Genomic DNA, 24207 nt, shown 5'->3' with positions numbered 1-24207 from the left:
AGCACTTCTCTGACAGTTACAATAACAAGGGCAGTGTGTTGTGTTTCCCAGCAGAAGGACACTTGCTGTTGAAAGATGTATAGCACTAATTAGAAATACATAACATCCGGCCACATGGCAACCTTCTCCCGGCCGCTCCATTTCCTGATTTCATACAACTTTGACGACAGTTGGTTTATGTTTTCCATGAATATGTTCTCAGAAAAAAATGAGAAAGTCTCCGTGTTACATAGGAACAAGAACACTTCTGCTGGAGCAGGTATTTTACCACAGGAATAGAGGGAGCTGTGGTCTGGTCACCTGCCCATTTGAGAGAACGTAGAAGGAGCAGAACAAGTTCAGACCTCAGGTGCTTAGTAAGAAATATTTCCGTCTGACTTCCTTAGCCAGAATCATCTCCATAAACCGTTAAGCAAGTCTGCTTTTAGAAAAAGAAGGGGAAAGGCTATTTCACAGTGCTAAATGAGTTCCTCAGCTCATGTGAGGTTTCTGCTACCTGACACAAAGCCAGAGGAACCCAGGCGAATACCACAACAAACAATGCTTTTTCCTTCCCCACCCCTCATCACTTACTGGCCTGGCCCAGCCCAACTCTAGGGATATATATGGATGTTCATCAGCCTGGGGCCAGTTCCCTAGGTCTAGTCCCAAAGTGGGTGGACTGGGAATTTAGATGCAGCCTCCTACCCACTTGTATAAGACTGAATGCTTCTCAAGAAGTGGCATCTTATGGCTTCCAGCCCACAGATGTCTAAGTGAGGCAAAAAGCATCTGTTGAAGATATCATGACTCTTAATATATTTCTCACTGGGAGCACTGAGTTCGAGTTGCCATGGTTACATAGGTAAATAACTTTTAAAAATTTCCTACAGGGTTATTGCTGGGGCTGGTGCCTGCAGCACGAATCCACTGCTCTTGGAGGCCATTTTTCCCATTTTGTTGCCCTTGCTGTTGTCATTATTATCATTCTTGTTGTCATTGCTGTTATTGTTGTTGGAGAGGACAGAGAGAAATCGAGAGAGGAGAGGAGACGGGGAGAGAAAGACACCTGCACACCTGCTTTACCACTTGTGAAGTGACTCCCCTGCAGGTGGGGAGCCGGGGGCTCGAACTGGGATCCTTACGTTGGTCCTTGTGCTTTGTGCCATGTGCACTTAACCCACTGTACTACTGTCCGACCCCCAACATGTTTTTTTTAACCATACTGATAGGTTCTACGGTTGTAGGGATTCTGTCTTGCTTGTAGCTGTACTCCCCATAAACCCAGTACAGGGTCCAGCACATGGCAGAGGCACAGTATGTGCTTATGGAATCACTGAACAATGGAGAAGGCAGGTCTTTCACAAAGTCGTACTTCATTGAAAATGGTTATGTGGAGGACTGACCCCTGATAATTGTGTTATTACAATATTACCTGCTTAGTCACAGCAGAACAGCTTATTGGTTTGTACTCATCAGTCAGATCAGACATCTAGTGCTGTCAGGCTCTTCCTGGGGTGTGTGAAAGGGTTGCATTGACATGGTCATGGTCAAGAACAGAGCAGCACTGAAGAAGCTGCCTTTTAAAGGCTGCTTTCCAAAGTAGCTGAGCCCTTCCAGACCTGCAGCAAAGAGGCCCTTGCCTGACCCCCAGACCTTATTGCAGGAGACTCTAAAGAGGAGCCAGCCTGGACTTCCCAGAGGCTGCAGATGTTGCTGTTTGTTTGTTTTTAAGATTTATTTTTATGAGCAATCGGAACACTTCATAGCTCTGGCAGTGATGAAACCAAGAACTGACTGGGGCCTCAGGTTTGCAAGTCTTGTGCTGTTAATACTAAGATATCTCCCCTGCTTTGGTGTCATTGTTCTTTTTTTAATTTCTTTGTTGGGGGCTTAATGTTTTACAGTCGACAGTAAATACAATAGTTTGTACATGCATAACATTTCTCAGTTTTCCACACAACAGTTCAACCCCCACTAGGTCCTCCCCTGCCATCCTTTTCCGGGACCTGTACTATGTCATTGTTCTTTTTTTAAAAAAAATATTTATTCCTTTTTGTTGCCCTTTTGTTTTATTGTTGTAGTTATTATTGATGTTGTTGTTGTTGGATAGGATAGAAAGAAATGCAGAGAGAGGGAATAGAAAGATAGGCACCTACAGACCTGTTTCACCGCTTGTGAAGCAACTCCTTTGCAAGTGGGGAGCCGGGGGCTCGAACCAGGATTCTTACGCCAGTCCTTGCGCTTGTGCCACATGCGCTTAACCCACTGCACTACCACCTGACTCCCTATGTCATTGTTCTTAAGCATTTCATTCTCCCCCTTGAGCTCTGACATCCAAAACTCTGAGAAATGTCTAGGTTAAGATTGCCATGCATCATAAAAATATAAATGGGTTAATGAAAGTAATCTTCCTCTGCCTCATCTTTTCTTAAGCTTTCAAGAGTGTCTTATTGCCTTATTCTCGAAATACCAGTCTCTTGGAGCCACTATAATTCCTTCATCCCTTTGAAGGACTTATGCATATAGCTAATTTCTGTCTAAGTTGTCTAGTTGATGAGGGGACACTAATGTGCACATTAATGTGTACCCAGTATGTCATTAGTCAGGATGTAGTTTCCACTTGTCCTATCCTACTTTCTTCTGTTCTGAGCTGATTCTCCCATTTCTGCTTTATTGTTAGAGGCAGGATGCTGGCAGTGTTGGCCACTGGACTGAAGTTAGGGTAGTATAGGCAGTGCTGTTGCCTGTTGGCAAGGGTGAAAGGGAGAAGTTGGCAACTTTTCACGGAATGGCTAATGTATCTTCTCCATTCCTTCTTTCCATTTTCCTTCATCTTGGTTCTTGGGTGCTTGTTTTTTTGTCCACTAGAGGCTTAGGGCCTTGCCAGAAGAAGAAACAAGAGGGGGCCAAGTCGCACACCTGGTTGAGAGTACATGCTACAATGCACAAAGACCCAGGTTCAAGACCCAGGTCCCCACCTGCAGGGGGAAAGCTTCACAAATGGTGAAATCGTTTTGCAGATGTCTCTCTATATTTTTCCCTTTCGGTTTCCATTCCCCACTCAATTTCTCTCTGTCTCTACCCAAATAAATAAACTATTAGGAGTAGGGGGAGGAGGAGAAACAGAGTAGTGAACATTTTTGATCACATGAGTTATTACCAACTTCCTACTGCCTGCTGAGTTGGAAAGTCTAAAGATGACTTTTGGAATCATTGGGCATCTAGGAGGATGGTGGGAAAGCCACAGTAGAAGCATTGCTACTTTGATGCTGCTTATACCTTGGGAACCTTCTGAGCAGCAATATCCTCTTCTTCACTCTTAGGACTCTTGTAAAAGTGTTTGGAGGCTGGGTTTGTATACTCCAAGCATGCTTGTTCCTGTGCTGAACAGGAATAATTGTGGTTGTGTAGCATCTTTTTTTTATTATTTATTTTATAATCTTTATTTTTTACTTAATTTTTTCCCTTTATTGGGGAATTAATGTTTTACAATAGTTTGTACATGTATAACACTTCTCAGTTTTCCACACAACAGTACAACCCCCACTCTTCTGTTTCAGGACCTGAACTCTCCTCCAACCACCCACCCCAGAGTCTTTTACTTTGTTGCAATACACAACTCCAGTCCAAGTTCTGCTTAGTGTTTTCTCTTCTGATCTGGTTTTTCAACTTCTGCCTGTGAGTGAGATGATCCCATATTCATCCTTTGGTTTCTGACTTATTTCACTTAACGTGATTTCTTCAAGCTCCATCCAAGATGGGTTGAAAATGGCAAAATCATCATTTTTACTCTGAAAATGTCCAATAGTTGTAGTTTATCTCTCTCTTCATTTAGCTCCTTTGTTTCTTTATTGATTTTCTGTCTGGATGATCTGTCAAGTTGAGAGAGTGGGGTGTTGAAGTTCCCCACTGTTACTGTGTTGCTGTTACTATGTTGTTGTAGCTCTTTCAGTAGATGTTTGATGTATTTAGATGGTCTCTCCTTGGGTGCATAGATGTTGATAATCATTAAGTCCTCTTGGTTGGTTGATCCTCTGAACACTAAGTAATATCCATCCCTATCTTTTTAAATTTTATTTATTTTAAGGTTTATTGTGTCAGATATAAGAATAGCTGTTCCTGCCCATTTTTTTGTGGTCCATTGGCTTGTATGGTAGTTTTCCATCCTTTCACTTTGAGTCTGTGTTTGTCTTGTTGAGTTAGGTGGAATTCCTGTAGACAACATGTTTCGGTTGTATTTTCTGATCCATCATCCTACTCTGTGCCTTTTAATAGGTGAATTCAGGCCATTGACATTTATTGATATTATAGATTGAAGATATTTTAACACCATTTTTGTAGATTTTTTTAGAGTGTTCTGAGATATATGGCATGTTTATGGTGGTCTATTTAGAGGAGACCTTTCAGAACTTCTTTCAGAGCAGGCTTGGTGATAGTTGATTCTTTCAACTGTTGCTTGTCTGAGAAGGTTTTTATGTTTCCATCTAGTCTGAATGACAGTCTAGTAGGATACAGTAGTCTTGGTTGAAAGCCTTTCCCATTGAGCACTTGACAGATATCTTGCCATTCTCTTCTGGCCTGTATTGTTTGTGTGGAGAAGTCTGCTGCTAATCTTATGGGTTTTCCACTGTAAGTGGGTCTTTATTCCATTGTAAATGACTCTTTGTTTTTCTCTTGCAGCCTTCAGGATCCTTTCTTTATCCTTATTCCTTTTCATTCTAAATATGATGTGTCTTGGTGTCTTTAAGTCTGGGTTAATTCTGTTTGGGACCCTCTGGGCTTCTTGAACCTTTGTCTTTTTTTTAATATTTATTTATTTATTTCCTTTTTGTTGCCCTTGTTTTATTGTTATTGTAGTTATTATTGCTGTTGATGTTGTCATTGGATAGGGCAGAGAGAAATGGAGAGAGGAGAAGACAGAGGGGGAGAGAAAGACAGTCGCCTGTGAAGTGACTCCTCTGCAGGTGGGGAGCTGGGGACTTGAACCAGGATCTTCACGCTGGTCCTTGCGCTTTGCAGAACCTATATGTCTTTTATGTTGTCTAGACTAGGGAAGTTCTCATCTATTATGTCCTGTAGAATGCTTTATTCCCCTCCCTCTCTTTCTTCTTCTTCTGGTAAACCTATAATGTGTATATTATTTCTTCAGTCTAACGCTCTCCCAACCAAGCTATTTCGGCACATGTGTATATTATTTCTTTTGAAGTCATCCCATATGTCTCTGTTATTGTTTTCAGTATCTCTTAATCTCTTTTTGAGATCTCTTACTTCTTTCTTAGTTTTTTCTAATTTGTCCTCAATCTTGCTAATTTTGTCTTCTGCCTCATTTATTCTATTCTCTCTCCCCTCTGTTGTTTTCTGTAGCTTAGCTATTTTGTTACCCTGTTCTGACACTGTATTAGCTTGTTCAGCTAGTTCAGCTTTCAGCTCTCTAATTACCTGGAGATAGTATTTTCTTTCAGAGTCTCATTTGTTGTTTCTGCATTTCTGATGATGACAGTTCTTCTTCTTTTTTTTTTTTTTTAAGGTTTTATTTATTTATGAGAAAGGAGGAGAAAGAACCAGACATCACTCTGGCACATGTACTGCCGGGGATCCAACTCATGACCTCATGCTCGAGAGTCCAAAGCTTTACCACTGCGCCACCTCCCAGACCACTCTGATGACAATTCTTTCAGACTCTTTCCTCAATTAGTCTGTGACTAATTCCTCAGCTAGCATTTGGATGTTGATCTCATTCTTCTGTGCTTCTACCTTTGGGGGACTTTTGTCCTGGTTCATTTCTCCAGTGTTTCCCCTTGACTTAACCATTATTATAGTGTGTTATGAGGTCCTTCTCTCAATACACTGATCACTCTTAGCCTGGATTGACTTGTGTCTAAGTAAGGTACTTAAAGAGTTCACAGTTATGGAAATTAACGGTTGTTTCAATGTTATCTCAATCCCTTGGTTGAAGCACAGTGGCTGTTAAAGCCTCTTTTGTTTTTTTTCTTCTCTGTAGGCTATGGTAGCCTGGGTTGTTTTTTTTTACCTATAATTGGTGTTTTTTTGTTTGTTTGTTTTTTTAGCATAATCACTCACTCCTGACCAAGAGATAAAGGGTAGGGGAGAGATAGCACAGTGGTTATGCAAAGAGTGCTCCCACACCCCAAGGATCCAAAGCTCCGGGCTCAATTCAGCTTCTCTGCCAAGCCAGGCAGTACTGCTGGGCCCTATGAATGTCTAAACCAGTCTCATTTATAGTCTGTAGGTTCTGAGGCAATTATTCACCATGTTCTCATTAGGAGAACAATGTGGAAAGGCTCCCACTATACAGCCCCACTTCTAGACTGCTGGGGTGTAGATCTCCTAAGTTTCCTGGTCAGTTCTACCCCCCTCCCCCCATGTCAGCACAGGGCCCCTTCTCCCTTGCTGATCCACCCTCTGAGGGCAGTAGCATTGAAGACTCACAGTTGCATTTGGTGAGTCTTAGGGGAGTCCTCTCTTCCCTTCAGCAGTCTTTTTGTTGGTAAAACAGACTGGAGGTGGCTCCTCAACTGATTGCCCGACTTTTACCAGCGCTCATGAGTAGATACGGGCTTTAGCCCCAGGAGTCTCTTCTTAGGCTCGTCTCTGTCCATGAGCCACATGTGTTTTCACTCACTGGTGACTTGGTGAGTTCCCAAGTAGTCCCAGTCTCGTCTTGTTTTGCAGTCTCAGGTGGTCTTTGATATTCCTTGTTTAGAGAAGTTTCTCAACTGGGTTAAGCTGGAGGTCTGGGCAGAGTTGTGGTCTCTGGATGCTCTGGTGATTTGGTGGTTTTGTGAAGTAGCTCTAGTCCTATCTTGTTGCGGTCCCAGGTGGTTTCCTCTGATAGTCCTAGTTGACCGGGAAAGGAGAGAGATGCAGCTGCTGCTACTCTGTAATCCCGCCTCCCGAAGTCAGTTGTGTAGCATTTTATAAAGACTTCAGTTAGGCCTCCGCTGACAAACTAGTGTCAGTGAGGAGAAAGGACTCTTTACTGTTGAGGTTAAAATTCAGGGATGTTAGGGATAGAGATCAGACATGTGGCTACATTTCTTTTCTTCTTCTTAAAATGTGGAGGTTCTTAGAGTTCTCTGGATTAAACAGATAATAGATTAGCGGCTGCCAGAGTGAGGCTGCCACCTGATTCCATCTTCTTTCTATAGAGGAGGTCCCTCTTGTGAAGTTGTAGGCTAGACTACTGCTCTCTGTTGTCACCAGTTCCTCTATAGTCTGAATAAAGTGACTATCAGAGAGAAGCCTACAAGGAGTAAGTTCAGGCAGCATTTGGGGATGTATATATAGCTCTTCCAAAAAAAAAAAAAAAATCTCTGGCCACCAAGGTGACTCTTCCCTGACCAATAGCTAGAAGTCGTGGAGACTAAGACAATGAATGGGAGTAAGTGCTAGCTAGTACTGGGAAACAGAATTATTCTCTAGCCCTTGCTGAATGAATTTATCAAAATGAAAGCTAACAAGAATTAAGTGCTTGTTGTGTGCCAGTCAAGGTTTTATGTAAAATTAACCCATTCATTGAAAATTCATGATTTGTATGTGTCATACATATTCTTGGGAAGAGGACCATAGGAAGTAAGGTTAGAGCCAAAGTTGGTGAATTCAAGAAGATAGCTTGCAAATTTGTATTTCTCTGATCTTAACTGAGTACTGAACTCCTGCTGTCTATATATTAGAGAGACTGAATTAATTAGATTTAACTTTTTGTTACCATAGTTGCACATTACCAGCAGTCAGCTAAAAGTAGAGAGACTCCTGCTCTGTCTCACACTACTCACTGTGGGGTTAACTGGTGTTGGGGAGGTGATGTAAAGTTAATGCAATGCAGAATCGACATAAGAAGTCTCTGTAGGGGTCGGGCGGTAACGCAGTGGACTAAGCATACTTGGTGCAAAGTGCAAGGACCAGCATAAGGATCTCAGTTTGAGCCTCCAGCTCCCCACCTGCAGGGGAGTTGCTTCATGGGCAGTGAAGCAGGTCTGCAGGTGTCTATCTTTCTCTCTCCTTCTCTGTCTTCCCCATCTCTCTCCATTTCTGTCTGTCCTATACAACAGCGAACGACATCAACAACAATGATAACCACAATAAGGCTACAACAACAAGGGCAACAAAAGGGGAGGGGGGTGACCTCCAGGAGCAGTGGATTCATTGTGCAGGCACCAAGTCCCAGAAATAACCCTGGAGGCAAAAAAAAAAAAAAAAAAAAGAAGTCTCTGTAATGACACTATTGGTTGCTTACCTATATGGTACTCATAGTGGTGAGTGCTTTATGTACATTCTATATATGCTTACAACTGGCTTTGCGAGAAGGCATATAGTAACCACTGGTCTTTTAGAAACATGTCCTAGTAACGTAGGGAAGAGTGGCCCTTGGCGTCCAGGCTACTGATGGAGTTCTGCTTGTCCATCCTTAGACTGCTTCTCTGAAGAGTGTCGCTCTGTGATCCAGGAACAAGCTGCAGCCCTGGGCTTGGCCATGTTTTCTCTCCTGGTGCGCCGCTGCACCTACTTACTTAAGGAGTCTGCCAAAGGTAAGCTCATGAGGGGTCCCCTCACTGGTGGGTTTCTAGCTGCCCGAGCCCTGTCCAGACAAGCTTCAGAATTCCAAACTGCTTTCACAGTGTCTTTTCCCTCTATTCTACCTCTTCCCAGTTTTCCCTCTTGCTTTCTGCCCACCTCAGAAATTCCACTTCATTTTGCAGTCTGATGACCTCTGTTGCCCTCTTTCCTCCTTGTAGGACTATTCCTTCTCTTTTCCCTCCAGTAGTTAGGATTTCCATTGAGCCTATGAACTGCAACTTTAAAAATCAGAAAAGTGAGTTTCCCTCTTTGTTTATATTGATGTTTTGGTTCTTGCTCTCTGTCCTTTTGTCTGTTATTTGGTGGCTACTGTATATCAATCACTTTGGAGCCTCAATGGCTGGAGCAAGGGTTGTTTTTAACCCTTTAAGTAAGCTATGGGCCACATCCTTTAAGGCTGCCCTTAGAGTTCCAAGCCTCTGGGAGTATGGATCGACCTGTCAACGCCCATGTTTAGCGGGGAAGCTGTTACAGAAGCCAGACCTTAAACCTTCCGCATCCCACAAAGATCTTGGGTCCATACTCCCAGAGGGTTAAAGAGTAGGAAAGCTATCAGGGGAGGGGTTGGTATATGGAGGTCTGGTGGTGGGAATTGTGCGAAGCTGTACCCCTCTTATCCTATGGTTTTGTCAATGTTTCCTTTTTATAAATAATAAATAAATAAATAAATTCCAAGCCTGATTGTTGAGAAGTGTCAGGTAGGGCTAAAGGTTTTCAGCTCCTGGCTCAGTACTGGTGAATAGTAAGGCCCCTTTGCCACATGACTTCAGCTGCTGGGGCTTTTTTTGAGAGTGAGAAGTACTTTTGATTTCAAGACAATTGTTTCAAATTAATACAAAAGTTGCAAGAATGACAAGAACTCTTATGTATCCTTCATCCAGGCTCTTTAATCTTTTTTAAAAAATATTTTTATTTGTTTCATATGAGAGAGAAAAATTAGATCAGTACTTGGGCACATAGATAGAGGAGGCTAAACCAGGAGTCCCAGGCAAGCAATTATTGTGCTCTTCCAGCTAAGCTATTTATTTCCCAGGTTGCCAGACTCTTGACTGTTAACCTCTTGCCATATTTGCTTTAAATTATCTCTCTTTCTAGCACATATATATGTATGTATACATACAAATACACATATATATAGATACACACATGTGCTCACTAATGTTTTCCTGCTGAACTATTTGATTCTAAGTTGTGGGCACAGTAGCCTTTTACCCTCAGATATTTGACTGAGTACTTCCTAATAGCAAGTACATGATACGTGATAGTGCAGTTTTCAAAATCAGGAAAGTAGCATTGACATAGTATTGTTATTGAATCTACAGACCTCACTCAGTTTGTACCAAGTATCAAAACTCTCTTTCTCTCTCTCTTTCTGTCTAGGATCCAGACCAGAAACACACTACATTTATTTATTTGTTTGTTTATAAGAGAGACAGGAGAGGGAAAGGGGGGGAGAGAGAGTGGGAGAGGCGGAGGGGGGGAGAGAGGGAGAGACACCAAAGTCCCACCATCCTTGGAGTTCCCGTTGTACCATCCATAGTGTTTCCTCCATGTGGTGCTGAGCATCAAACCCAGTGTCTCACACACAATAAGCTTTACACTTTACCTGCTCAGCCTTCACTTGGCTCCATATATTGCATTAAGATATCATGTCTCTTTAGTCTCCTTTCATCTAGAATGGCTTCTTAAATCTTACTTTTTTTCTTCCTGACCTTGGTATTCTTGAAGAGTACAGGTCATTTATTTTGTAGAATGCCCCACAATTTCTTCATGATCAATTTTAGATTCTGCAGCTTTGGCAGGAACTCTGGTACTATCTCATTACTGTGCTGAAGGAAAACTAAAGGGTGGGCTAGAATCCAGAGTAACAACTCCAGCCAGGCCACAGGTGAAGCAGAAACAGCTGTCTGCAGGGGCAAACCCAGTGCACTGGTTCTCTCTTTGTCCTACTTTTCAGAATCCTCTTAGGTGCTGGCACTTGTCCTTCGCTTCTGGGCCCAGCTTTCCTGTGGACTTGGTCTCCCTTCCCTAAGAGCTTGCTGCCGTCCCAGCATCCCACGCCTCACACGGGGGCCACAGCAGACATAGGCCCAGCTCTCACCCTTTGCCTCTGCAGCTCAGCTGTCCTCTCCCGAGGATGAGGATGACCAAGATGACATCAAGGTGTCGTCCTTTGTCCCAGACCTGAAGGAACTGCTCCCCAGTGTGAAAGTCTGGTCCGACTGGATGCTTGGCTACCCAGATACCTGGAATCCTCCACCTACATCTCTGGATCTGCCCTCACAGTGAGTCAGTTTGTAGAATGGTCATCCCTTTAGCACTGCTGGCCATTGCCTACTCCTTTGTTCCCTCTCACCCACACTATCATTTTAACTCTGGTTTTTCTCATCCTTGAATACTTTCCTTGTCCCCTGGTTTCCTGTCTTAGGTTATTTTTACCTATCCTTCTGCCTACTATTATCTTTTATCTTTTTCTCCTATATTATAGCTTGCACTGTTTTATATATATATTTTTAGTTACCTTTATTTATTGGATAGAGACAGATATCAAGAAGGGTGGGGGAGATAGGGAGAGAGACACCTACAACCCTGCTTCACCACTTGCAAAGCTTTCCTCCTGCACGTGGGCACTGAGGGCTCGAACCTAGATCCTTGTACATTGCAACATCTGCGCTCAGCCAGGTGCACCACCACTCAGCCTCTGCACTGTATGTTTTTTCTTTTAATTTATTATTATTAGTATTATTATTTGCCTCCAGGGTTATTGCTGGGGCTCAGTGTCTGGACCATGAATCCACCGCTCCTGGAGGCCATTTTCCCCCCCCTTTGGTTGCCCTTGTTGTTGTAGCCTTGTGTGGTTATTATTGTTATTGTTGATGTCATTCGTTGTTGGATAGGACAGAGAGAAATGGAGAGAGGAGGGGAAGACAGAGAGGAGGAGAGAAAGATAGACACCTGCAGACCTGCTTCACCGCCTGTGAAGCGACTCCCCTGCAGGTGGGGAGCCGGGGGCTCGAACCGGGATCTTTACGTTGGTCCTTGCGCTTAGCGCCACGTGCGCTTAACCCGCTGCGCCACCGCCCGCCCCCCGTGTGCTGTGGGCTTCTCTTGCTTGTTTTCTTTTTCTTTTTGTCCTTGATTTTGCTGTGATTCTTACTTCACTTTCGTCTACGGCCATACCACCTTGAACACGCCCGATGATGTCGTCTGATTCTTAACTTCACTTTGTTAATACTCACTGACTCTGCAGCTGCCGTTGAGTCTGGGTTTGTAATATGTGTGTTAACTAGGCGCGCCACCACCCAGCCCCTGAGTCTAGGTCTGGGAGAGACTCTTTCTCTCACTTCTACTTTATCCCACACACCTTTCAGGCATAACGTGCTGCTGCTCGTCTCCTTATCTTCCTCTTAGGCTGTTGTTGACTGTATGTGGGAAATGTTGAATAAACGCAGGTACCTCTGTCTTCCATCTGCTTCATTCCCTACTTCCTCATCAGACACACAGTGTACATTTGAATAGCATGGGAGTTAGGAACATGGATTTCTCTGAGCAGCTGAAAATCTGCAGTTATGGGCTGGGTGTAGCTCACCTGGTAGAGTACACACATTACCACACATAAGGAACTGGCTTAAAGCCCCTGATCCCTACCTGCAAGGGGGAAGTTCCACTAGCAGGGGAGCAGTGGTGCAGGTGTCTCTCCTCTCCGTGTCTCTTACCCTCTATCAAAAAGTGGCCACTGCGAGTGGTAGAGTCATGCAGGCATGGAACCCCAGCAATAACTCTGGTGGAAAAAATCTGCATATAATCTTTTTTTCTTTAAATATTTATGTCTTTATTTTGGATAGAGACAGTAAAATTGAGAGGAAAGGGGGAGATAGAGTGGGATAAAGAGAGGGAAAATACCTGCAGCACTGCTTTACCATTTGTGAAGTTCTTCACATGGAAACTGGGGGGCTTGAACCCAGGTCCTTGACCATTATAATATGTGCTGCTCTCTACCAGGCATGGTGCCATCTGGCTCCCCCCACCCCACCCCCTCCTTTTTATTTTTATTTTTTTTAAATAGAGCACTGTTCAGCTCTGACTTAATAATGGTGGTGCCAGGGATTGAACCTGGAACTTTGGAATGAAAGATTTTTGCATAGCATTTATGCTCTCTCCCAAGCCTCAACATATCACTTTTGACTCCCCAGAAACTTAACTGCTTTATTCCCTTTGTGGGCATCTAAATCCTTAGATGCTAAATTTTCCCACAGTCAGCCTTTCAGAATTTCGTGTCCATACCCGTGAATGCAACTTCCACAGTTGGTTGAAGCCTTAATGTGGAGATGTGGAGAGAAATGCATAATGAGGGAGTCAGGTGGCAGCAAAGCAGGTTAAGTGCATGTGGCGCAAAGCGCAAGGACTGGCATAAGGATCCCGGTTCCAGGAGTTGCTTCACAGGTGGTGAAGCAGGTCTGCAGGTGTATTTCTCTCCCCCTCTCTATCTTCCCCTCCTCTCTCCATTTCTCTCTGTCATATCTAACAATGACAACATCAATAACAACAACAGTAATAACAACAATAATAAATAACAAGGGCAACAAAAAAAGAAAGAAAAGAAATACATAATGAAACTTGCACATTTCAGATCCGTATTGTTCAGGGGGTGAAATGTGTTCAATTCAGTAGTATGTTGTTTTCACACTATCTGCAGGCCTATATACGTGCTTATGTTCACATTAGTGTATATATGGTGTCTGACTTGGCTGTAAAGACTACCGGAGGCCAGGCATTGACATACCTGCTTAAGGACACATTATAATGTGTGAGGACCTAGGCTCAAGACCCTGGTCCCCATCTGTCGGGGGAAAGCAGAGCCACCTGTCTCTTTCCCTCTCTCTCTCTCTCTACCTTTTCTTCCCGTCTCAATTTCTATCTCTATCCAATAAGATATATATATATAAATTTTATTGCATTAGTGATTTAATAATGATTAACAAGATTGTGGGATAAGGGGAACAATTCCATACATTTCCCACTACCAGAGTTCCGTATCCCATCCCCTCCATTGGAAGCTCCCTATTCTTTATCCCTCTAGGAATATGGACCAGAGATCTTTATGGGGTGCAGAAGGTGGGAGGTCTGATTTTTGTAATTGCTTCTCTGCTGGATATGGGTGTTGACAGGTCAATCCATATCCCCAGCCTGTTTCTGTCTTTCCCTAATGGGGTAGGGCTCTGGAGAGGTGGGGTTCCAGGACACATTGGTATGGTCATCTGCCCAGGGAAGTCGGGTTGGTGTCATGGAATCATCTGCAACTTGGTGGCTAAAAAGCTTTAAGATACAAAGCAGAACAAACAGTTTAATAATCAGGAACCTGGGAGCCAGGCAGTGGCGCAGCAGGTTAAACACACATGGCGCGAAGTGCAGGGACCAGCACAAGGATCCCGGTTCAAGCCCCCGGCTCCCCACCTGCAGAGGGGTCCCTTCACAGGTGGTGAAGCAGGTCTGCAGGTGTCTTTCTCTCCCTTCTCTGTCTTCCCCTCCTCTCTCCATTTCTCTCTGTCCTATCCAACAACGACAGCAATAATAACAACAGTAATAACAACAATGATGATAACAAGGGCAACAAAAGGGAAAAAATAACGTTTAAAAGAAAAAAAGAAATATTAAAAAATAATAATAATCAGGAACCTAAAGGTAAAACTATAGCAGATAAGATTTGGGGTCTTCATGTTGGAAGAAGTGAGGAAGTCTATTTTAGCTATATTTTGGTGGGCCCATGACATAAATATATATTTTTAAAAAGGCTATTTTTGCTGCTGCCCTTGAATTGAAGTTTTTGAAAGATTCTCTTTCTCTCACTTTTATTTTAGCTCCATATCCCTTACAGGCTCTCACCTGCTGCTACTTATGCTGCTTATATCTGAGTGCCTACATCTGTGTCTAAGTGCGATTTAGACACTGTGTATATCTGGCTGGAAATGATATCTTCCCATATCTTTATGTATCTTAGCCATTTATAAAGTGTGCTATGGCTGTGTTCATATATGTATGCTATGTGGGTCTGTTGCAGTGTTCATGTGTCTCCAAGAGAGGTTGTTTTTGGACTTCATTTGCCACCAGGGTTGCTGGGGCTTGATGCTGGCACTATGGATTTGTTTATCTTGACAGCTGTTTTTTTCTTTTCCTTTCTTTTCTATTCTATCTGATAGGACAGAGAAATTGAGAGGGGAGAAGGGAGATAGAGAAGGAGAGAGAATGAGAGACACCCTGAGACCTGCTTCACCACTTATGAAGCATCTCTCCTGCAGGTAGAGAACAGGGCCTTGAGCCCTTGTCTTTGTGCATGGTAATGTGTGTGCTCCTCCAGGTACAGCACCACCCAGACCCCAGGACATCATTTTCAATGTGTTTGTATCTCTGTGTCCATATTCCTGTCTGTCTGATTCTGGATCAGTGTCTGCTTTGTTCCTGTCTGTGTTTCTCCAGATATAACTGTGTTTACTGGGAGTGTTTGTACATTGGTCCTCAGTGTCCATATCCAGGAGTACCCATGTCCCTGTGTACCTGTGATTGTGACTCTGTGTTGATAGACTCTGGGTCTGTCTGTTGAAAGGGGGAATTTCTCTAGGTGTGTGTCTGCTGGTGTTCCCTGTCTCTGCCTGCCTCTCCTTTGTCTCCCTGCCTGCTTCACGTATTGCCTCACCTATGAACTGTTCTGACTTGTCCCTGCCTGCCTGCCTGCTCTGTCTCTTTGCTCACCTCTAGTTCTCTGTCTCTGCTGTTTATGTGAGTCTGTATCAAGGGTTAGCAAACTATAACCTTGGCCTCAAACATTTAACATTGGTTAAAAAGATCAAAAGAAGGCGGGGATAGATAGCATAATGGTTATGCAAAGACACTCTTGTGCCTGAGGCTCCAAAGTCCCAGGTTCAATCCCTGGTACCACCATAAGATAGAGCTGAGCAGTGCTCTGGTAAAAAAAAATAAATAAAAAATCAAAAGAATTTTATTTTATTTTATTTTATTTTATTTTTATTTTATTACCAGAGCACTGCTCAGCTCTGGCTTATGGTGGTGCAGGGGATTGAATCTGATTTTTTTTTTAATTTGTTTTTCCTTTTGTTGCCCTTGTTTTATTGTTGTTGTAGTTATTATTGTTGTTATTGATATCATTGCTGGATAGGACAGAGAGAAGTGGAGAGAGGAGGGGAAGACAGAGAGGGGAGAGAAAGGTAGACACCTGCAGACCTGCTTCACCGTTTGTGAAACAACCCCCCTGCAGGTGGGGAGCCAAGGGCTCAAACTGGGATCCATACACAGGTCCTTGCGCTTAACTCGCTATGCTACTGCCTGACCCCCAAAAGAATATTTTATGACTTGTAAAAATTATACAAAAATCACATTTCGGGGCTCACAGCAGTGTACTGGAATACCCTGGACACTTTCCTATTTGAACTTTATCTATGGCTGCTTTCACACTGTAATATCAAAGGTGAATAGTTGTGACATAGACCAATTGAATTGCAAACCCTCAAATATTCATTATCTAACCCATACAGAAATGTAGAATGGGTCCCATTCTTCTCTGTGTTAATGTCCTTGTCCGGGTATATTTTCTGTTTATACACTAGTATCTTAATGTCTGATCCTGTAGACACCTGTCATCTCTGGTCAAACTCTGTTGACTATCCATGTCCCTCTCCTTTACTTCTTTCCCCTTACCCTCATCTTCTGTATTATTGTCTCTTAGCAAATGTAGTACACTCAGAGCTCCTTCCAGTTCTGTGTTGTGTATAAATGTGTGTATTTGGGAACAGGCACCCATGCCCAGTATCTCATCATCCTTCTCCAGTGACCTTATCTGGGAGAGGGAAGATCTTGGAGCTGACAGCACTTCTAGAGAGTGAGGGGTGCTTCTCTGGGCTGAGGGCTGATCCAAGTAAGTCTCCTGAATTCCTGTCCTGGATTCATGGGTGACCCATAGAGGAAAGGCTTAGCAAAGATTTCTGGCCAGAGTTATTGACCACTCTGTGTTGAGTGTGTAGTCTGACTTTTCCCCTGATTTCCTTCCTCGGATTTCTTCTTTGTTCCTCACCCCAAGAAGCACCACTCCACTATTGAGCCCTCTGTCTCTTCCTCTGTAACTGTGTGAGTGATGTTTGGAGCATCAAACAGTTCTTTGCATTCTTACTGGGATCCCATTTAGATTTCTAAAATGCACTCTAGACGGAAGCCTGCTGAGCCTGAGTTGGGCAGCTGATGAATCTGACATACAGGGTGTAGAGGTTTCTCAGTTGTCTTCCCAAAGAGTAGACACATTTTCATACAGCCTGAAAATGTTCAGACCATTCATCTATAAAACCAAGTAGGCAATCTGCAGTTTTGGAAAGAAAAAGTTCAGCTCTCCAAGTCTGTGAAGCCACTGCTTCTGAGCATATGCAGGCATCACAGAGCATAACTCCTTCCTCTTAAGGATCTAGGGAGTCGGGTGGTAGCACAGCTGGTTAAGCGCATGTGGCACAAAGCACAAGGATCTAGGGATGTAGACCATCTGTCCCTAGTGCTACAGCCTTCCCTTGGGTCACCTCACCTCCCAGCCACAGGCCACATACAGTCCATCCAGCCCCTGTTCTCCCATTTCCTGGGCCATCTGCAGCCTGCCTCCCCTCATCCCTCCTCTGTTTCTCACTCCCTTTGGCTTTTGTTTGGCTGAGGAAATGGAAAGCTCACACAGGAAGTGCTGGGCTTCATTTGCTTGAGGTGCTGAGTCTGTTTTCTCTTTGGATGCTCCAGTAAATGGCCCGTTGCCGGCTTATGAGAGCTGCTGCCCATCTTTGGGCAAGGGCTCAGTCTGCAGCTGGGCACGTGGTTCAAGCTACAGCCATCCCATCCCAGCTGGGCTTCACCTCCTAGGCTACAGAGAGGCAGGGGGGTTGGGGCACTTGAATCAAAACATGCTTAGTCTTTTCAAACTTCCCTTCACAGGGAGAGCAAATCTGATCAAATAATAGATCAAATCTGATCATCCAGAAAACAAGTTCTGGTAGTTTGGAGCATCATTTACTCCAATGAATCTAGGCTAGTAAAATCAGCATGGTAGAGAATAAGTTCCTTTTCTGTGCTGACTTTCTCTGCATTCAGGATTAGAAGCTGGTTGTCTCTGGAATGCAGAATGTCTCTTTAGGCATGAAGAACAGACTCTGTTGTGGTTTGTAGGCTGATGCCACTATGAGACATGACTGACCACTTCTCACCTCATAACCTTCAGATTTAAGCACTGGAATTTTTTTGTTTGTTTTTTGTTTTTGTTTTTTACTTCTTTCCCATTTCTTTTACACTGAGTAAATACCCTGATTGAGAGATTGGCAATGTCAAGTGGTTCTCTGGGTTTCAAAGTTGTATCTTATACCCACTGATCTTTTAAGGCCATAGGAAATAGCACACTTAACTGGTTCTGTAGATGTTAGAACAGCAATCCCTCTTTTACTCTTAAGGTTCTTATGCTAATCTTCATTTTGGAGGGTATAGGAATGTGCTCAAGCGGGTAGGAAGGAAATGGCTTCCACATTATTAAAGACTCTCTGCACAATCTTATTGATCTTTGCCACATTTGTTCTCTAAAAAGACATAGTCCTCATTGATCTGAGATAAGATGACCAGATAGCCTGTGTTTCAGTTTGCTTTTCCTAGAGAAATCCCAGATTTTCTCCCTCATAAATTTGGACCCTTAAATTTGTTCCTTTCATTCTTTCTCTACCTTTCATTTTATTACCCACTTCCCTTGTATAGTTAAAAAAACACTTCAAAGAATCTTCTTTTTTCTAATGCTCATTATTAGTCTTCTTGGTTCTCTTTTCCTATATTCCTCTTCTTTCTGGTCAAATCTACTTTTTCTGGGCAGTAGCCACTTGGGGCACTACGGAACATTTATGATAATGATGACAACATCATTGACACTGCAAAGTGATAAGGATAGGATTTCAAGGCCATTGTGCCTTTTCACACAGTGGCACTTAGTAGGCTTGTGTGCTGGAGTAAGCATGCAATAAGTTGACTTCTGTACCTGTTTGGAGTGGTGCCCCAGGAGAATTTGGTATAGAGACTACAGCAAGGTGTGGAAAGTTGCCATGGGCCACTGTAAAGACAATGTAAATGCTTTAGTCTGTTTAGAACAGATAACAGTATATAGAGGGATCATCTACTTTTGAGAATTTGGGGGAGGTGGAAGGAGCAGTTTCAGCCCTAGACTTCTTATTCGAAGGGAGAGACAGTTACTTCCCATTTTACCAAGTGAGCATGAGACAAGATAGGGATGTCAGGTGACAGGAGCAGAGCAACAGGCTTCCGTGAGCCTAAGCATACTGACCCCTTGCATCTCAGGACCTTTGGCAGGGCTGGGATAGTGAGACAACCTACCTCATTTCATAGTCTCTGCTGAAGCCAAATCTTTCCTCATCTTGATCTCTAGTTCTCAGTAAGTGAGAGAGTCAGGGGACTTTGAGAACATCCAAACCTAGCCCAGCTGTGGCAGTTGGTTTATTGCTTTCAGCTGGTACTTGAACCCAGGTCCTGGTCTTGGAGGCTTTCCCAGGTTTAATCCCCAGAGCTTTCTCTGCAGCTGTATGACACTGCGCTGACCCCGAATGAGGATAGGAAAATAGAACCAGTGCCAAGCCAGAGTCTCTTTTTCATTTGGAGTCTGGCTGTCTGCCCATGACCAGGGTTACATAATGGGAAACATAGCTGGGGCTCTGGAGAGCCCGCGTTTCACCAGGCTGCCCAGACCTTCGCATTCTGATGCTATATATCTTCCTAATTGTAGCTAGGATGCATTTATCACACTGCTGGATTGGAGTGCTGTTTTTTTTTTCTTCTGAAAAAGAAAAAAATCTCCAGAAATTCCTGGACTTGCTGCTTTTCCATGGCTTTTCTTACATACTCTACAGAGCATGCTGGGTAAGGTTTGTAGGGAGCGCTGTGAAGTACTGTCACTTAGGGAGACACAGGGATGTAGTAAACTCATTTCCTCAGGGAGCCTACATGTGTTGACCTTGTAGATGAGATAGAAATTTTAGAGTTAACCCCCCACCCCAAATGAAGATAGTTCACTTGTCCTCAGAAATAAGAAGTAATCCTAAATCTGTCCGGCACCCCTTCAAGGACATTTCATACGTCTTTTCCAAAAGGGCATTTTAGGAGGTCACTCAGTAATAGTCCATCAGCACTTCCCTGAAGGAAGTGGTGGTGACTGTGGGAAGCCCCTTTGCTACCCTGGCTCCCCACCCTGTCTCCCTGGCTCGCAGTTGGGGCGTCAGCACTACAGCCTGGCACCAGGGGGTTCCTCTTCCTCCAAGTGCTAGGGGGGTTGGGGGCATGTGATCTCTCCCAGGACAGGAGCCTCTGTCCCCTCCCACCTCCTCCCACAGGACTACTTGTGAGAGGAAGGGGTGTTGGCCTAAGACTGCAGTCTGACCCCTGCAGGGTACAGCAGCTGACCCCAGGGAGAGTACTTTCCAGCTCTGGGTTGAGGTTATTTGGGTCCAGTATGTGCTAAACTAAGAAGACGTGTTGGAGTGGTTACAGCTAAAATTTTAGAGAGGCAGGAACCGTGAGAATCCGCACCAAGGAGGCCGCCAAGGACTCCTCACACTGTGGAGATGTTGAGGTCCCTTGGGGGCTGATCTTTCCCAAACACACAGTGCTGATGAGTATAACACACCATGGTGATGTGACAGAGGCTATACATATATGAATGTAGCTTAGGAGTACTGAAATTAAGGCACTGACCTAGATAGAGGGTGAGAGAGGCACAGTGCTCTGTAGGAGCGCTCCAGTGCTTGAGAGTCCTGGAATGAGGTTATCGTGACCTGTTGTGGGCCATTGGACTCCAGCTGTACTGCTTAGAACATGGAGAAGTTTTTGTTCTTGGAATAATGTTGGGTGATTGAGCTTCAAAATTTGATTAGCTTTATTGGGAAGTATTAATTTAAGCTGGGTACTCTCCTAAGGGCCCAGCTTGACTTGTTTGTATAAACTAGAAAGGTACAAGTAATCATTTGTATGAGTTTTATATTCTTTAGTTGTCACCTAGTAAACAGATGTTATTCTTGGAGGGTGATTTCTTGTTGCCCATGTCTTAACTCTGAGAACGGTGATTTCTGACACTTTTGTCTTCTCTTGTATCATGGTGACATCTGAAAGATCCACAGGAACTTTTGAAATATCCAGATGAGCTACATAAGTTTCCCCCATCTCTGCCCCAGTCCAGTACCTTTTGAGCTACCTAGAACTGAGATACCTGAACCAGCCCACTGAAAACAGATGTCATCTGCTATCTTTACTTTCCAAGGGGTTTACTAAGCTGTGCTAAGACCAGATGTTATCCTTTTGACTCCGAGTTGTTGGACTCATATCCATTTCTGCTATTAGCTGCTTACCTCCTATTAAGAATTCTTCAAGGTACACTGGTCTTATCTTGTCCTTCGAATCATCTTTAGATAGTTTGGGGCTAGAATATAATGGCCAATAAGCAAACAGTTTTTAAAAAGAGAATATTGCATATCTTTTTATATTATTATTATTATTATTATTATTACTACTACTACTATTTTGTCTCCAGGGTTATTGCTGGGGCTTGGTGCCTGCACCATGGATCCACTGCTCCTGGAGACCATTTTTCCCCTCGTTTGTTGCCCTTGTTGTTGTAGCCTTGTTGTGGTTATTATTGTTGTTGATATCGTTCGTTGTTGGATAGGACAGAGAGAAATGGAGAGAGGAGGGGAAGAAAGAGGGGGAGAGAAAGATAGACACCTGAAGACCTGCTTCACCACTTGTGAAGTGACTCCTCTGCACGTGGGGAACCAGGGGCTCGAACCGGGATCTTTATGCTGGTCCTTGAGCTTTGCGCCACGAGCGCTTAACCCACTGTGCTACCGCCCAATTCCCAATATTGCATATCTTAAGAGCATGCTTCTTGATGTCCTTTTGTTTTTCTGTTTTGTGTCTGTGGTCCATGGGGTTTCTCTTTTTCAGCTTCCTTGTCCCTAGTTTCTGTGCCATCTTGGCTATATTTCCAGGGCTCCTCACTACAAGAACCAAAAGACCCAGCTCGTTTCCCATCTGCACTACTTCTCTGATCTTCCGTTGCTCTGAAACACAATGCACGGCTTCTTCTCACTCAACTCTTTCCGGGTTTGTTCTGCAGCTGTGGAGTTTGAATGTTAGTGTTTAAACAAGCTGGTATTACACAGGAAATAGCCACCTCCACAGGCCCCTGCAGGCTTGTAACATGGGGTCATTGGACTTGATATTAATCACCAGTCAGTCTGTTCTCCCAGTAAAAATATGAAGGGGTGTGTGAGGACTCAGTCCTCCTTAGACTTACCAGATAGCCTGAACCCTGGTTGGGCCTTAGCATTCCACTCTTTCCAGACTAACTCCTTCCCTTGGTCCCGCCCTAGATAGAACATGTGGAAAAGTTCCCACTTGACCACTTCCCTATAAAGCTGACACATTGCCTTTCTTTCTGTGTTCTACGAAGGAGTTAGAATCTTGTAGTATAACATGCCTCACATATGTCACACCTTAATCTTTCAGAGCATATTGTAGTTGCATCTTGTATGAGACAATACCAAAATTATAAAAACACAGAAATTGACTTGTCTACTTTAGACCAGGGTTTCCTAGCTCCTCGTACTAAAACTGCTTTTCTTTTTAAAATTTATTTATTCCCTTTTGTTGCCCTTGTTGTTTTGTTGTAGTTATCATTGATGTCATCGTTGTTGTATAGGACAGATAGAAAATGGAGAGGGGAGGGGAAGACAGAGGAAAAGAGAAAGATAGACACCTGTAGACCTGCTTCACTGCTTGTGAAGCGACTCCTCTGCAGATGGGGAGCTGGGGGCTTGAACCGGGATCCTTAACGTGGGTCATTGCACTTTGTGCCAGCTGCGCTTAACCTACTGCACTACCGCCCTACTCCCTAAAACTGCTTTTCTAATGCTGTTTGCAGAACTGACCCTTACCTGAAGGGTTAATCTGATTCCCCTAGTCAATATATCCCAAACAACCAGCCAAGAGTGTGTGTTGGTTCATTTCTGTGAAATGTGTTTCCCCAGTCACCTGGGCTGGCCTGGGCTGCATTGTATCGGCCAGCAGCTGCACTACACTCAAACTGACAGCTACATTAAACCTTGGAATTCTGAGGCAATAAAAAGTAAATTAACTCTTTTTTTTTTTTTTCTTTCCTGGTGGACTAAGTGAATGCATGTCTGTGGGGAAGTGAGAGAATCTTGGTTCTGAGTCCTTACCTCTAACTAGTCATTGCTGGTCTGTCCCAAGCTAGGATCTGGTATTCAGACTCCAATCAGGGATCTGCTTTCTTGGTGTGTCCTGTATGCTTTTGCTATGAAGTCACCCTACAACTACTGATCCCTGTTTGCTGTTTATATCACAGCTCTTGAGAGATTCACTGGCCACCATTCTGAGAGTCATAGTGAACTCATTTGATAAAATTTCATATTCTCTAGCTTTGTGTCTGCTTAGCAAGGAGTACACCCTAATTTTAATGGATACTGGAAGCTTCCCCCAAACACAAGTGAGTTGAGACTTGAATAAAACAAATAGACTTGTCTGAACCCAGAGTACCTTAGAAGATTCGATCCATTCAGGACTAAAGGTATGTTTTGAGATCATCTGGAAAACCTTTCAGGGAGTAATTTACCAAGTGCTTTTAGAGATTGGAAGCCATTTTAAAAGTTGATAGGTATTTATTGCTGGAATAGGAACTAGAGCAAAAAACTAAGCTTGTTCCCTTCTAGCCAGACAGGAAACCCCATGCTCACCCACAGAACAGAACTCTTCACCTAGAGGCCCCACTGGGCTAAGCTAGGTTATGTTGCCCAAGTTCTCGGAATTGTTTCATCCTTTTGCAGATATCTTACTATGCATTTGAGTTATCTCTCCTAGTTTCTGAAAGTACTTCTTTCTTTTAATTTCCTAACTGCCCAATCTCTCATTCTCCAAAGAAAGTCACCATGTAACCCCTGGATATCTAGTCAGCTGTGTTCACGTCCACCGTGCTCAGTGGAGATGACAAAATGTGAAGTGAGCATGGGCAAATCCCACTGAGATACCAGTGGAAAGTAGCTCATCAGAATCAAATCAATCAAATACAACAGCAGTCTGAATAGATCATAACAGAAATGACTTTTATTGAAACACTTTGTATATTCTCTTTTTTAAGTTTTTATTTATTTGTTTGTTATTGAATAGAAACAGAGAAATTGAGAGGGGAGTGGAAGAAAGAAAGGAAGAGAGACAGAGAGATGCCTACATCCCAGCTTCACTCATGAAACTTTCCCCCTACAGGTGGGGACCAGGGGCTTGAACCCAGGTCCTTGTGCACTTAACTAGGTGTGCCACTGCCTGGTCCCAACACTTTGTATATTGTCTAAGTTCAGCTTAGCCTAGCTTGCTACTTGGACTGCTTTATTTTTCTGAATTGGGAATTCGGGACACTTCCTATGTCCTTTGGCACTAGCTGCTGTCTTATAAATCAATACTAGGTTAGGAACTTTTTCATCTACTTCATTTTTGGAGTGAGTCTTAAGGTCTTGGCACAAGGTGGGTGGTAATAGG

At 43.5% G+C, this 24207-nt stretch overlaps 1 protein-coding gene across 5 annotated transcripts in view; it reads left to right on the top strand.

Moving 5' to 3' along the window:
• The window catches only part of SMG6 (SMG6 nonsense mediated mRNA decay factor), a 291344-nt gene that overhangs the window by 137337 nt on the left and 129800 nt on the right, over window positions 1-24207 (top strand). For 4 of the 5 annotated variants that reach the window (XM_007520393.3, XM_060204127.1, XM_060204129.1 and 1 more), the window contains 2 exons: window positions 8415-8531; window positions 10697-10865. In XM_007520393.3, coding sequence (XP_007520455.1) covers window positions 8415-8531; window positions 10697-10865 — 286 coding nt within the window. Of the gene's footprint in view, window positions 1-8414; window positions 8532-10696; window positions 10866-23054; window positions 23246-24207 lie in introns of those variants that run through there. The other variant, XM_060204131.1, reaches the window with a different exon arrangement.

The sequence above is a fragment of the Erinaceus europaeus genome, chromosome 12 (genome assembly GCF_950295315.1).
Source record: "Erinaceus europaeus chromosome 12, mEriEur2.1, whole genome shotgun sequence".
NCBI lineage: Eukaryota > Metazoa > Chordata > Mammalia > Eulipotyphla > Erinaceidae > Erinaceus > Erinaceus europaeus.
Note: the sequence above shows the minus strand (reverse complement) of the source record. Positions and strands in the feature narration are given on the sequence as shown.